Below are 13108 nucleotides of genomic sequence, written 5' to 3' on the forward strand. Positions count from 1 at the left end.
CGAGTTCAACTCGTCTTATCCGACGTCACCACCGAAGACCTCACCACTCCGACCGCACGAGGAACGTCGCCAACCGGATCGCCAACGCCGATAAAGATTTTCTCCTTTAAGACCCCACACGAGCGAGGCACCTCCGAGATCGCTCGCCGATCTCGAGCTCGAGACTCAAGCGTTCGCGCGAGATCAACGACGATGAGATACTCAATGTCCCTACTCAATGAGGTCTTTGTTTAAAAAATAAGCTCTCTGTTTAAGAAATGAGTTCTCCGCTTTAAGAAATGAGTTCTCTGTTTATATGCTTGTTTGTCTTTGTTTAACTATCAATGTTTCGCTTTAATATATTGCGCTTACGTTTAAAAAAAGTGCTTAAATATCGTTGTTTCTATTTAAATATGTACGAGTGCAACCTTTCGATGCCTTCGCTCGACGACGAGGGAGCATGCGGTCTTCCCCGAGGTCGACGACGAAGAAGATGAAAAGAGATGAGGGTCGACGCAGTGGGAAGACGATGAAGGCGAAGACGAAGACGGCGAGATCGAACCCTCATCGGCGCCGCTTCCTCCCTCCGTTCCGCCACGCGACTTAGGCACCATGGATCCAAACCCCGGAATGATCCCTAACCCTAACCCTATCAGCTATCCATGTTGCGGTCTCCGCGATCGAGAATGGTTCCGTTCAGTTCGACTTTCGCCTTATCCGACGTCGCCATCGAAGACCTCACCACTCCGATGCCGAGGAACGTCGCCAACCGGATCGCCAACGCCAATAAAGATTTCTCCTTTAAGACCCCACACGAGCAGCTACCTCGAGATCGCTCGCCCGGATCTCGGAGCTCGACGACTCAGCGTTCGCGCGAGATCAGCGACGATGAGATACTCAATGTCCCTACTCAATGAGGGTCTCGCTTTAAAAAAATAAAGCTCTCTGTTTAAGAAATGAGTTCTCTGCTTTATATGCTTGTTTGTCTTTGTTTAACTATCGATGTTTCGCTTTTAATATATTGCGTTTACGCTTTAAAAAAAGTGCTTAAATATCGTTGTTTCTATTTAAATATGTACGAGTGGCCAAGATTAATTGGTTTTTTTATATCCAGGATTAATTTATCACGTAAATATTTATTTTTCCGTTTAAATATTAATGTTTTTGTTTAAAAAATGAGTTTTATGTTTAAAAAAATGAGGTTTCTGTTTAAGAAATGAGTTTTTTTGTTTAAGAAATAGGGTTTCGCATTTTAAGAAATGAGGTTTCTCGTTTAAGAAATGACTCTCTGTTTAAGAAATGAACTCTCTGTTTAAAAATGAGATCTCTGCTTTAAGAAATGAGTACGTGGAAAAAGGAATGTAAAAAGAATGAAAAATATATCGCAAAAAGGTTTAAGAACGATGATGGAATTTCATAACGCAGGGGTAAAAAGGGTGAAACAATAAAGGAAGGGTTGTCGAGGGATGCAAAAACTCACGAGTAAATGTTTGGGAAGTTTTGAAATTATCGAGGGGTAAACAGTAATTTTAAATAGAGTAATTTGAAAATAACTTCGCAATAATAAATCTTAAATAGAGTTGCATATCAAATTTGGTTCTGATTACTTGAATGACTTCTCTACCCTCGCTATCACCCATTGACTATTCAAAAAGCTTATTTTTTTCCACGTGCCGATCACGTGCTGGCTGCTTGACGAATCTAATTGTTTGGTTTTATATTGTGACCGTTCTGTCCTTGCTTCTAGATCGCCGATTTTTCAATAAATCTCTGTCGTACACTAGCGGGCCCCATTGTTTTTAGAAAATTACCAAATTATCCCCGCTGTTGTTGTGAAACATTTATTTATTAAATTGTTTTATGATGTATTCTTTTTTAGAAATTATTTTTATATTTATTTTATCTGTAGATGATACATTTATATTCAGAAAAAAAAAATATGGCAATTTTTTTTTGTATTTAATAGATGTATCTATATATAGAAAATTATTATAAATTATAAATAATTTATAATATAGATATTTTTATGCTAAAAAAATGTTATGACAATATGCTGTATAATGTATGAAATTAAAAATTATTTTTATTATATTCGTAATGCAAAATTTTTAGATTTATCATTCCGTTGTAGTTGCCATTTTATATGTCCTGATTTTTGTTGAATGAATATAATTTTTTTTTTTTTTGCAAAAAAACAAATGTTAGAATCCTCCATCTAATCAAGTTACAAAATAGTACGTTGATATCTTTGAAAACAACTAAATTGCTGAATAATGCATGCACTTTATATTAATAAAAGTATAATTATAAAAAATTGAGAATCTAATAAGTCATTGTTATATAAAGGAGTATGTTTGTGAAAAGCATATGTGTGTTTTCAAAGTCATAAGTTGGTTTTACTCCCAAAGTCAAATAAAACAATGATATAACGTTTGGTAATCTAATCAAGAAATTGCAAAATTTACTGACCCACTACCAACTTTGTTTTTTCTACACTAAATTTAAAATGTAATAATGTTTGATGGTTCAATTAACCAAATGACAATTAAATTGAAGAGATATGGCATTCTTACCAAACATCTAATTTAAGTTTGGTTTGATAAAAAAAATTTGTTTGGTGCTAAGAGTACAAATGGATAATACAAGCAAGGAACAATCTAATATATGAGAATTAGGCAAATTTATTTGTTATTAATATGATGTTTAATAGTGCACTAGATTCATATTTTTCTAAATAAGACAATGTTTGATAGTCCATTTCAGAAACAAACATTTTTTAGTAAATTTTGGATAGATATTTAATATAGTGTTCTTTACTTATTTATGACTCTATCTATACATGGATAAGAATATATATATAGTGGCAAACTTTCTTGAATTCATGTTCTTTTATTTTCAAGACAAGTATAGCACTAATTTTGAAGCTGGATAAATCTGAAATTACAGGTGTGTACCCCATAGTAAATCATTTTTAATGCATGCATGAAAGATTGAGAATTTTAGATATATACACAAGTATATAAAACTTTAAATCCAATTAACTGTATATTATTATTTAATAATAAGTTTTATACATGGAAAAAAGACTCAAGTCGGAGAGAAATTTGGCCATCATTATCAGGTGTAACCTGAACTTTATGGTTTCATCATTAAGATGAGAAGGATGACACATAATCTTAGTCATAGATAAAAATTTATTACCTCTTTCCTTTGTCAATGTCACTTATGATAGATGATTTATCTCCTCAATTACATCTACTTTAGAGTTGATGTTTGCCTTTGCTTATTTTTTACTATATTATGTTTTTATTGTTATGTTGGTTTGATATCAAATAACTTTTATTTTCAATAAACCAATAGTTTATTTATTTATATAAAAAATTTCGAGTTATTATTAATTGCAAATAAGCTTATATTTAAAACATTTTTTTTTATAATTATTATATCTATACATTTGAAACTATTTAAAAAATAAAAATTACAAAATACTTAAGCGAGTGCAAAAATATATATATATATATATACTTCATCCGTTTCTTTTTTTGTCAAATTTATCCTGCTTCACACTCATTAAGAAAATTGGTTGAAATTAGTTAACAATCTAAATTTTATAATAAATTTTATTACTTTTCAGGACTAACCCTATTTAAAATTCCACTAAGTGAAGTATATATTTAATACTTAGTTGATTGTAACTTATTAAAAATTGTACAACTACATTAAATTAAAAGGTAAATTTAAAGAAAAAATTATTTAATGCTACAAATTTTTTTTTAAAGTGACAAATAAAAAAAACACAAATAAAAGCTCAAGAATGTGATAAGTAAAAAAAAACCGGAGGAGCATAAAAAGAAATTTTATGGAATACCTCATACTAAACTATAATACAGAAACACATACACAAATATCTAAATTGTTCTCAGGAACTGCACAAAAAGCGTACATAATTCTGATTTTTTTAAAGGTATATAGCCTTTTAAAAAAATTAGATAAGTTTTATAAAAAAATGCATGTATTTAATTATTTAAATACACTTATAAAAATAATATATTTATCTATTTAATTATTTATATAGACTCCACAAGTTCAACATAGGCATAAAAGTCACACAAAAAAAATTTATTTCTTTCTTAATTGATTTTAATTAAAAACATTATATAAATAATTAAAAATGTATGATGCAAGCAAAGAGTCCTAACATCTAATCTCAAGCATATTAAACACATTAAAACCGGGCTTAACCGGGCCGAACCCATTAACGGAACTGGTTAGAAACTCGTACGGTTCTTTGAAAAACAGTACAAGCCCGACTTCCATTTGGATCCGGACCGAAAGGATCCGATGCCCACGCAGTCGTGCGGAAACTACCACACACGTCAAAGGGAAACGGTGTGAGGGACGTGTATTAAACGTTTCGGAAACGCATTGTGGAAACGAATTCTTGATACTTGGGGTTTAAATTGCTTTCCAGGCATTAACACGAGCTTTCCGTAATTGTGTTGAAGGACGAGGGGTATTTTCGGTACCATCGCATCAATATAAACATTGGGCTGGTGTCTCCCCGCCAAGCTCCCCTTCTCAACCAGAGATCTCGTCGGAGTGCGAATCCCGAGGCACTGGTCGTCGGCGGCGGCGGAGGAGTTCTCCTTTCCCCTTCTTCTTTGTCTCCGGGTGCGCCCGGTGATCTCTGGAGATCAAACCCAACGAAATCGTTGTGGGAAAGTGAAATGGAAGGGAAATGGTGCGTGGTTCTCGTCTTGGCGCTGTTGGCCGCGGCGGCTCTTGTTTCTGCGGATCGGGGCTTGAAGATCGGAAGCTCGACGGAGAGCGGCGGCGGCGGCGACGAAGGAGGTGGAGTGAGGACGTACTTGTTGCAGGTCGTGGAGTTCTTGTGGCAGCCGGATGAGTCGTCGTATCAGCATGTCTGGCCGGTAAGAGAGAGAGAGAGATGAGATCTTTTTTTGAGGTTTTTTTTTTTAGGGTTTTTTAGACTTTGGGTTTTGTGGTTTGGTTGATTGATCTTGTTGTTGGAGCAGGAGATGAGATTTGGGTGGGAGATCGTTGTGGGATCGTTCATTGGGTTCTTGGGTGCGGCGTTCGGGAGCGTTGGTGGTGTCGGCGGTGGGGGGATTTTCGTCCCCATGCTCACGTTGATCATCGGTTTTGATCCCAAATCCTCCACCGCCATCTCCAAATGTAAGCCTTTTTTCCTTTTTCTTTTTGTGCATTTGTTTTTGCCTGTAATCTAGGGGTCTGGTTGCTGGTTTTCTTGTACTGGATTCATTTTATTATTATTATATATATTTTTTTCAATGGAAATATTCATAGTGTTGACCTTGCGGTGAATGGAGGAAGGTAAACTGGTAAAGTAACTGGCTTTGAGTTAACATATTATATAGGCCTTGTGAAAGTTGTAATTGTTTTGTGTGCCCCTTCAAAATTTTGGTTTTGAAGACGTATTCATGTAATTATAAATTTTGCAGGGTTGTATATGCAATTATCAGTCTCTAGTCTCTACAAATACAATGGTTATTTTGTATGCAAGAATGAAAAAGACACCGGTTTTTTTCCGTATAGATGCTCGTCACATGACTGTCAATTTTTTATGCCAAAGAAATTGAATTTTGTAGGGATACACAAAATGGATACACAAAATATGAATTGTTTGAGGGGTGTTTATGGAAAAAGCAAAACAAAGCTTACAATAACACTGGCAATAAGATTATCTGTTGAAAACTTTGTTTCCTTCTGTGGATGATAAAAGGACAGGCTAGTGAACAACGTTCGATGGATATGACTGACGAAACATGAGCTCTTTGTGACAAATGAGTTGGCGTGTATAGCTGACTTTCTTATCTTATTAACTAGAAAAAGATATCCTCAAACAGTATTAATTGTTTCTTTGTTTATTTTCAATTATGTTATTCTGTTTTTGTTTTTGTCAATTTGTTTGTTTGTATCCTTATATAATGCAGAACTTGCAGAGGGTAGAATCAATTTATGCTTTAGTTATTTAGATGATGCAACTTGTCAGTTAACATTCTTTTTTTCCCTGCAATTTTAAGAAAATTTTTTTTATCATGAAACTATGATTTGTTAACATTGTTTGATCATGGTTATCTGGAACCAAGTACTGAATTCCAAGCATTTTGAACAGGTATGATCATGGGTGCAGCAGGGTCTACCGTCTACTATAATCTTAAGCTGAGACATCCAACTCTAGACATGCCTATTATAGACTATGATCTAGCTTTGCTTTTCCAACCTATGCTCATGCTGGGGATTAGTATCGGAGTCATTTTCAATGTGATTTTTGCTGACTGGATGGTTACTGTTCTTCTAATAATTTTGTTCTTGGGTAAGTTCATGTCTCTTTTGTCTTCCCTTAAGTTGATAAATGTTCTCTTTTTAATGTGTTTATTTGTTTTTTTTTCTTTTGACAGGCACATCAACCAAAGGCATTTCTTAGAGGTGTTGATACATGGAAGAAAGAGACCATTGCTAAGAAGGTAAACTTCAGGGCCCATCATTTTATTCTTGGATGGTGTGTGATTGAATCTACTTGAAATCCTTGTTCACTTGTACACTTTTGGTCTTATCTCAGGAGGCTGCTAAACAGATAGCATCATCTGGTAAGATGGTTTTTCATTTCTAAGGTATCATATTGTTTGTAATGGCAGAAGCTTAGTTCTCATTTTGATGTGGTGCAGGAAGTGAAGAAATAGAATACAAAGCAATTCCTAGTGGTCCTGGAAATCATAAAGAAGCTAAGAAGACTGCAGAAACAGAGGTAAGTAAGAAATTTGAGCTTCTGCTTTAGTCTTCAAGGCAGTTGAATCTCACAGTAGCTAGAATTTTAGGTTCCAGTTCTTCAGAATGTCTGCTGGAAAGAGCTTGGCCTTCTTGTCTTTGTGTGGGTTGCATTTCTTATACTACAGATCACGAAGGTCAGTTTAATGCTTTTATCTGCTGTAATTTATCTACACCTCAATTAACTTTTTGATTTATCTTGATTTTACTTGTGTCATGCAGAATTATACAGAATCTTGTTCAGAATGGTATTGGATCTTAAATGCGCTGCAGGTCCCATTTCTTCCTTTATTTGTGCCTCAGACTAAATTTAGTGGAGTTGGTTTAGCACTTCAACTTCAGCACGTAAGATGTCTTCCAATGATATATTGCAGATCCCTGTCTCTGTTGGGGTGACTTCGTATGAAGCTGTGAACTTATACACAGGAAAGAGAGTGATTGCATCCAAGGGAGATGAAGGAACAAGCTGGAAAGTTCTTCAGTTAGTTATGTACTGCTTAACTGGCATTCTGGCCGGCATCGTTGGAGGATTGCTTGGTTTGGGTGGAGGGTTTATCTTAGGTCCTCTTTTCTTGGAGCTTGGTGTGCCACCTCAGGTCTGTGTTCTGTCGATTTTAAATGCTTTTTTTTAGTGATCACATACCAATTTCAATGTTCAGTGAATTTAGTCCTGAGTTGTTAATACACTAGATATTGAACTTTTGAAGCACACATGTCATGTCATACTCTTTGATGTCGTAATCAACAACTCTTGTGCATTTAACTTGCAGGAGTGATCACAAAGTTATAAGTGTTGACAGTGATTGAATAACATGTCATTAATTTTGGTTACGGTTGGGAAGTCAAATATCATATCATAATTAAAACTCAATAGCATGCAAGGCATTGCAGATAATTCTAAGCTTTTATACAACTTCATTTACTGGGTATAATAATCTGCTTTGTGTCTTAATGCAGGTCTCAAGTGCTACGGCCACCTTTGCCATGACATTCTCAGCATCAATGTCTGTTATTGAGTACTATCTACTAAAACGATTCCCTGTTCCATATGGTATCAGAACTTCACCTCTCATTCTCTTATCTTGTTTCACATGATCAAACACTGAAAATTCACACCCATGATTAGAGAAATATTCTATTTCTCATCTATTTCCTCAAACCAAACATGCTTATAATTCTCATTTGAATTGGTTTACAGCTCTCTACTTCGTTGCTGTGGCCACGTTTGCTGCGTTTATTGGACAACATGCCGTCAGGAAGTTGATCAATATATTAGGGAGAGCATCAATCATCATTTTTATCTTAGCATTAACAATATTTGTCAGTGCTATCTCTTTGGGTATGCGTAAAACATAACATATTCTCCTATCTCTTTAACCATTGATCTGTGGTGTACCATTTAGCAAGCTTTTTTTAGTGTTATCTTTTTTCGTTTGTGTCAAGTATCTAATCTAACAATTCTGTGATCCTCAACAGGTGGAGTTGGCATCTCAAACATGGTAGTGAAGATCCAGAGGAAAGAATACATGGGTTTTGATAACCTCTGCAAATACCAAGTCTGAACTTGAAAGGATTTTGTTTCGCTGAAAAAAAAAAATCAGTGATGATTAATACTTAATTTGTTTTTGTTTTGTTTTTATTTAGTTGTTATTTATTATTTTTGGAATCTCAAGCTTGGTCCCCCCAACTCATGTATCAATCTGTCATTTGTAACAGTGAATAAAAGAAGTTTTTTTTCTTCTTTTGTTTATGTTTGCATTATAGTTAATTATTCATTTCATTCTTGTCCATTGCTATGTTCTCTAGTTTATGGTAAGCTTGAAATGGTCCACGTTGAAATTGACATTCCTAATAATGATCCTCTATTGGGGACAAAACATGCCCATGCCGAGTCATTGGTACTTTTTTCTGTAGTGATTTGACTGTTTCTTTAATTTAGTGTAAATGCATCTGTTGGGCGTCTTTTTACGTATATACCCTCGGCCCCGGGTTATTTATATGCAATCCTTGTTTGGCCTTGTTGGTATAAAAATATAAAATTAATTGTTTCCATAGAATTTCAAAATTGTATTGTATGTTTTAATTATTGATTGTGTTTATTAATATTATCTGATAAAATATATTTATTTAATCAGTTAAATCTTATAAAGTAATCCTGGTCCACAATCAAACATCAGTACACCAATATTTTATCTAATGATCAATATAATTTATTATTTTACAAAAAATTTTAAAAATTACATCATAAATCTCTTGATAATGTTATTCAAAAGTTAATTCAACACCATTTATATAATTATATATATGTAAAACTTTGCATGTTAGCATGTATGAATGTATGTGTGCTTGCGTGAAACACTTATTTTTTCTTTCTCAAACAATGCAGAGAGCCCGAGAGAGGTACATTATGGTCATTTCATTCGACATTTATGTAATGGAAATAAACATAAAAAAAAGGAAAATTATTTCCTTTTCTCTTTCTATTTTTCCCCCAACTGAAAACACAATTAATGAAGAAATGTTTGCAAGAGAATTCATGGTCACACAAATCACTGGAGGAAAAAGAAAGGTGCAACCTCTCAATCAAACAAGCACCATCTTTCAAAACAAAACCAACCTGACACTCAGAAACATTCACAAAATACAATGAGAAACCTTTTCACTCTTGTAACTGTTAAACTGAAACAACAAAAGCTCAGAAAGATTCATAGGCACAAGCATTCCAGGAAAACTTGATGGGTTTCACCTTACTTGATTCTATCACAACTGGGCATGAGACATGCTTGTGGTGTTTGACCCTTACCAGCCTCCCGACTACATTACCTCGCGATAAAACATCGAAATCTAGTGTCAAAGGAACTACACCACCAGTGCTTGATAGAGCCAAGCCTGCTCCAGCCCCATATAGAGGAACCTTCTCTCCTTGCAAGATCACAGTCACGGATCGATGACTTTTTCTTGGTTGGTAGTACTTCTTCAACTGCGGCGATGTGCAAGAGACACAATTTCAGTAAAGCAATTTTAGAGTATTATTTATCATCTAACAAACCAGAATTGTACAATATATCTGAAAAACCGGTGCTAAATTAAGTTATCTTCGTCTCATGAGCTTTTCGGATATTTAACTGTTTGTCCTAAACCCATAAATTTGTTTCATTGCTACAACAATACCAGAAGTCAAGCACAATATTTGTTAGTTAAAATTGTTGTTGAGCGTCGAACATGCTTTTAACCCAATAGACAACTTCTGGATCATCAACTAGAAAATAGAGTGGATGAAAACATCACCTGGCCTGTTGCGATCGTGATCTCAGAATAAATGAGATTAATGGGGCCGGATGTGACGTGAATTCCGAACATTGTAGCAGGATTATATACAGTTATTTTCAGAGAAAAGTTTGATGTTATCAACTTGGTTGGAACACCCGTATTATCTGAACCCTCACCAGCATAGAAATCATCCACAGAGAGGCTCTGCATCAAGATTGCTTGTAGTTAGATGAAAAAAACTTCAGCATGACACTGCCATTAGATACAAACAGTGAAGAACACATAGAACTTGCAACAATTTAGCCTGTATGTTTCTCCCTTTAAAGTATTAGAGGGTTATCACTCTTCCTACTAAAATACACTAATAATCACATAAAAATTGAGCAGGAGCAAGGAACCAATGTACCCATCACAGTATAAAGAAAACTAAAGAATGGCTGACAAAGATCTGCAGAATGCCATAAGAAACAAAATTTACCCAAGTCCTTATGGATCTATGATACCAAACTCATGAACCTCAAACATCCTCTCAATTTCATCTCTTCATTTAATAAATCAATTCAATCTTACACAGATCTGAATCAATCTGATAAATCATAAATTTGGTTTTTTTTTTCCCTAACAAACATTGATCACTCAAATGCAATTAGAAGATTGAACTGAGAGACAGATAAACATGGTAAAACGACAATGTACATACCTTCACAACAACCTTAGCTTTGTAAGGCCTTGCTGCACCCCATATTATGAGACAGAACACAGTGAAGAGCAGAACAAAGCCGAGAAGCCCAATGGCGATCTGGAACCGCTTCGACAAGCTCTTATCATCATCAAGGTCATCATAAGAACCCTCCTCTTCAATGACTTTACACTCAGGCCATCCTTTCTCATTAGACCTCTTCCTGCTTCCCTTCCGGCCAAAAGTACCAGAGAACCGACTGGATGATGAGGCTCTTGAATGGCGGCCATAGGAAGGATGAGAAGGAGACTCCATGGGACTATTATAAACAGGAGTAGCGTGCATTGACGATGACTTGTCCTCATCATGGGAGTCCCTGGAAGGGCTCTGGACATAGTACACAGCCCTTTTGGGAGATCTTGGTGGAGATGAAGCTGCTAAACTAGTGACATCGGAATCAGACTTATTGTGCATCATATTCTTGTTGAAAATTATGTAAAAATCCTAACTTTTTCACCTCTACACCAGCAACAAGGCAGGGTTTTCAAATTCAAGCAAAGGAAAACAGAAAGATGAGGTTTTTGCAGCACCAAAAGAGATTTAAACCCAAAAAAAAAAAGAACACTAGCAGCAATGGCAGAAAGAACAAGGCAGGGTTTTCCAATTCAAGCAAAGGAAAACAGAAAGATGATGGTTTTGCAGCACCAAAAGAGATTTAAACCCTAAAAAAAAAGAACACAAACAACAATGGCAGAAGAGTTTCTATGAATAATACACAGATCAAACCAAAAACAAAAAAAAATGCAATAAATTCCAGCGATTAGCGTATCAAAAAGGAAAGAGAGGAAGGCTTCTGTGAAAAACCGGATTCAAAGGCGAGATCTTTTGGCTTCCTACAGCTGAGAATCAGAGAGCATTCGCCATTGGAGAGCAGAAATATGAGTTTGAGAATTATAGAGAGAAAAAGAAAGAGATAAGTTTGTGAAATTAATATTAAAAAAAAAATACAGTATCGAATTCGGAGTGTCGGCTGAAGCTGTCTTTTTTTAATTTTAAAAAAACCTTTTTCTTTTTTTTTTCTTTTTTTAATTTCATTTCTATAACCATTGCTGTTGCTTTTGGTGAATGTGCTAAATAAAATTAAGAAATGATTATAATAGTAATCAATGATTAGCTCATCATTTAAGAAAAGCTTAAAATATCAATATATTTTTGTTGGATTTCAAACAACTCAATGCACAAGACTTGTAATTTGGAAGATCAGAAAAGCAGTTGAAAAAAATATTTCCTAAACTCCAACTTAAGGAATCCAGTGTCTTTTTCTGTTCTTCATGAACCAAAAGCTCACATGACAGCAATTTAATTAATTTTTATTTACACAAATAAAGTTATTCAGTTTCTTTTAACTCTGAATCATTCACACAAAATGGATACCATCTATCAGAATAAAATAAATAAAATAAAATCAATAATATGGACAAGCTTTACTGCCTTGAATGGAGACATTGAGTCACAAAGAATCACAAGAAAGATGATAACCAGAGAAAAGAAAAGAGCTAAACCAAAAGTAAAGAAAGAAAATAATTCTATAATACAAAGGTAACAACATCATAACATTAAAAAAATTTTATACCAGCAAAGAATTACGAACATGTGGATTCCAATTGCCAAATTGATGATGAGCTGAGCAAGAACATGATCTTGAAAGGACACTATAACCACTCTGTTTGTCTGGATTTTGATGCATGATGTCATGGTAGGTTAACCAAAATCTTTGATTTTGCTGTACAGTGAGTGTGAGACCAGAGGACTTGGGCATGAGCTGGACCTGCAAGAAAAATGGAAACTGGAACAAACAGGTCTTGTATCATCAATTTATTGGGCCCTCAACAACCACTGAATCATTTTAAGCTTGTCCTTGGCATCATCTGTATTACCAAATGCTGAAAAATCTTGTTTACAAAGAATATTATGAGTACAGTAGGAAGACGGTGAGGAAAGAACAATGAGAGAATGAGCTTTTACCGAATAATGCGGTGTTGTAATGAATGCATGGAGGAGATCAAATCTTGATGTATGGTTATAAAGTGAAAAATCGCCACGGATCGGTGTATACAAATTTGCTTTGCAATATGCTGCTACATATTACAGTGTCATAAATTTTGCGTGGTCTATTGGTAGCCGAATCCCCATTAGAACCCTTCACAAATGAGTAAGAGTTTGAATCATAGGTGAGGGCACATTTATGGGAGTGTGAGTAGTGATTGTGTGCGGGTGGTCCCATGGCGTGCATGTGCAGTGCCCTCGCCTCGACTTGCTCCCCTGAGGCTATGCGATTCTCTACCTTTCTTAGCGGCCTAGCCACTTATT

At 35.1% G+C, this 13108-nt stretch overlaps 2 protein-coding genes and 1 long non-coding RNA gene across 3 annotated transcripts; 1 reads left to right on the forward strand and 2 right to left on the reverse strand.

Annotated features, from left to right (window-relative positions):
- Positions 1-4531: 4531 nt before the first annotated feature.
- On the forward strand, positions 4532-8533 carry LOC120261858 (sulfite exporter TauE/SafE family protein 3-like). Its single transcript, XM_039269864.1, is given in 13 exon segments — positions 4532-4910; positions 5016-5175; positions 6137-6337; positions 6423-6433; positions 6435-6488; positions 6584-6611; positions 6690-6769; positions 6840-6926; positions 7012-7062; positions 7164-7385; positions 7747-7840; positions 7988-8128; positions 8266-8533. Coding segments are annotated over 13 exon segments (1419 nt in total). The 5' UTR covers positions 4532-4706; the 3' UTR covers positions 8352-8533.
- Positions 8534-9359: 826 nt separating this feature from the next.
- LOC120259838 lies at positions 9360-11737 on the reverse strand. Its single transcript, XM_039267286.1, has 3 exons — positions 10760-11737; positions 10078-10263; positions 9360-9769 (listed from the first exon to the last, which is right to left on the reverse strand). Exons 1-3 carry the CDS (start codon positions 11213-11215, stop codon positions 9485-9487), a joined length of 927 nt encoding a protein of 308 aa, XP_039123220.1. The 5' UTR covers positions 11216-11737; the 3' UTR covers positions 9360-9484.
- Positions 11738-12138: 401 nt separating this feature from the next.
- Positions 12139-13028, reverse strand: LOC120262010. Its single transcript, XR_005536683.1, has 2 exons — positions 12764-13028; positions 12139-12690 (listed from the first exon to the last, which is right to left on the reverse strand). It is a non-coding gene; the product is annotated as an uncharacterized LOC120262010 (long non-coding RNA).
- Between the last annotated feature and the right edge of the window lie 80 nt (positions 13029-13108).

This window comes from Dioscorea cayenensis, chromosome 5, assembly GCF_009730915.1.
Source record: "Dioscorea cayenensis subsp. rotundata cultivar TDr96_F1 chromosome 5, TDr96_F1_v2_PseudoChromosome.rev07_lg8_w22 25.fasta, whole genome shotgun sequence".
Lineage (NCBI taxonomy): Eukaryota > Viridiplantae > Streptophyta > Magnoliopsida > Dioscoreales > Dioscoreaceae > Dioscorea > Dioscorea cayenensis.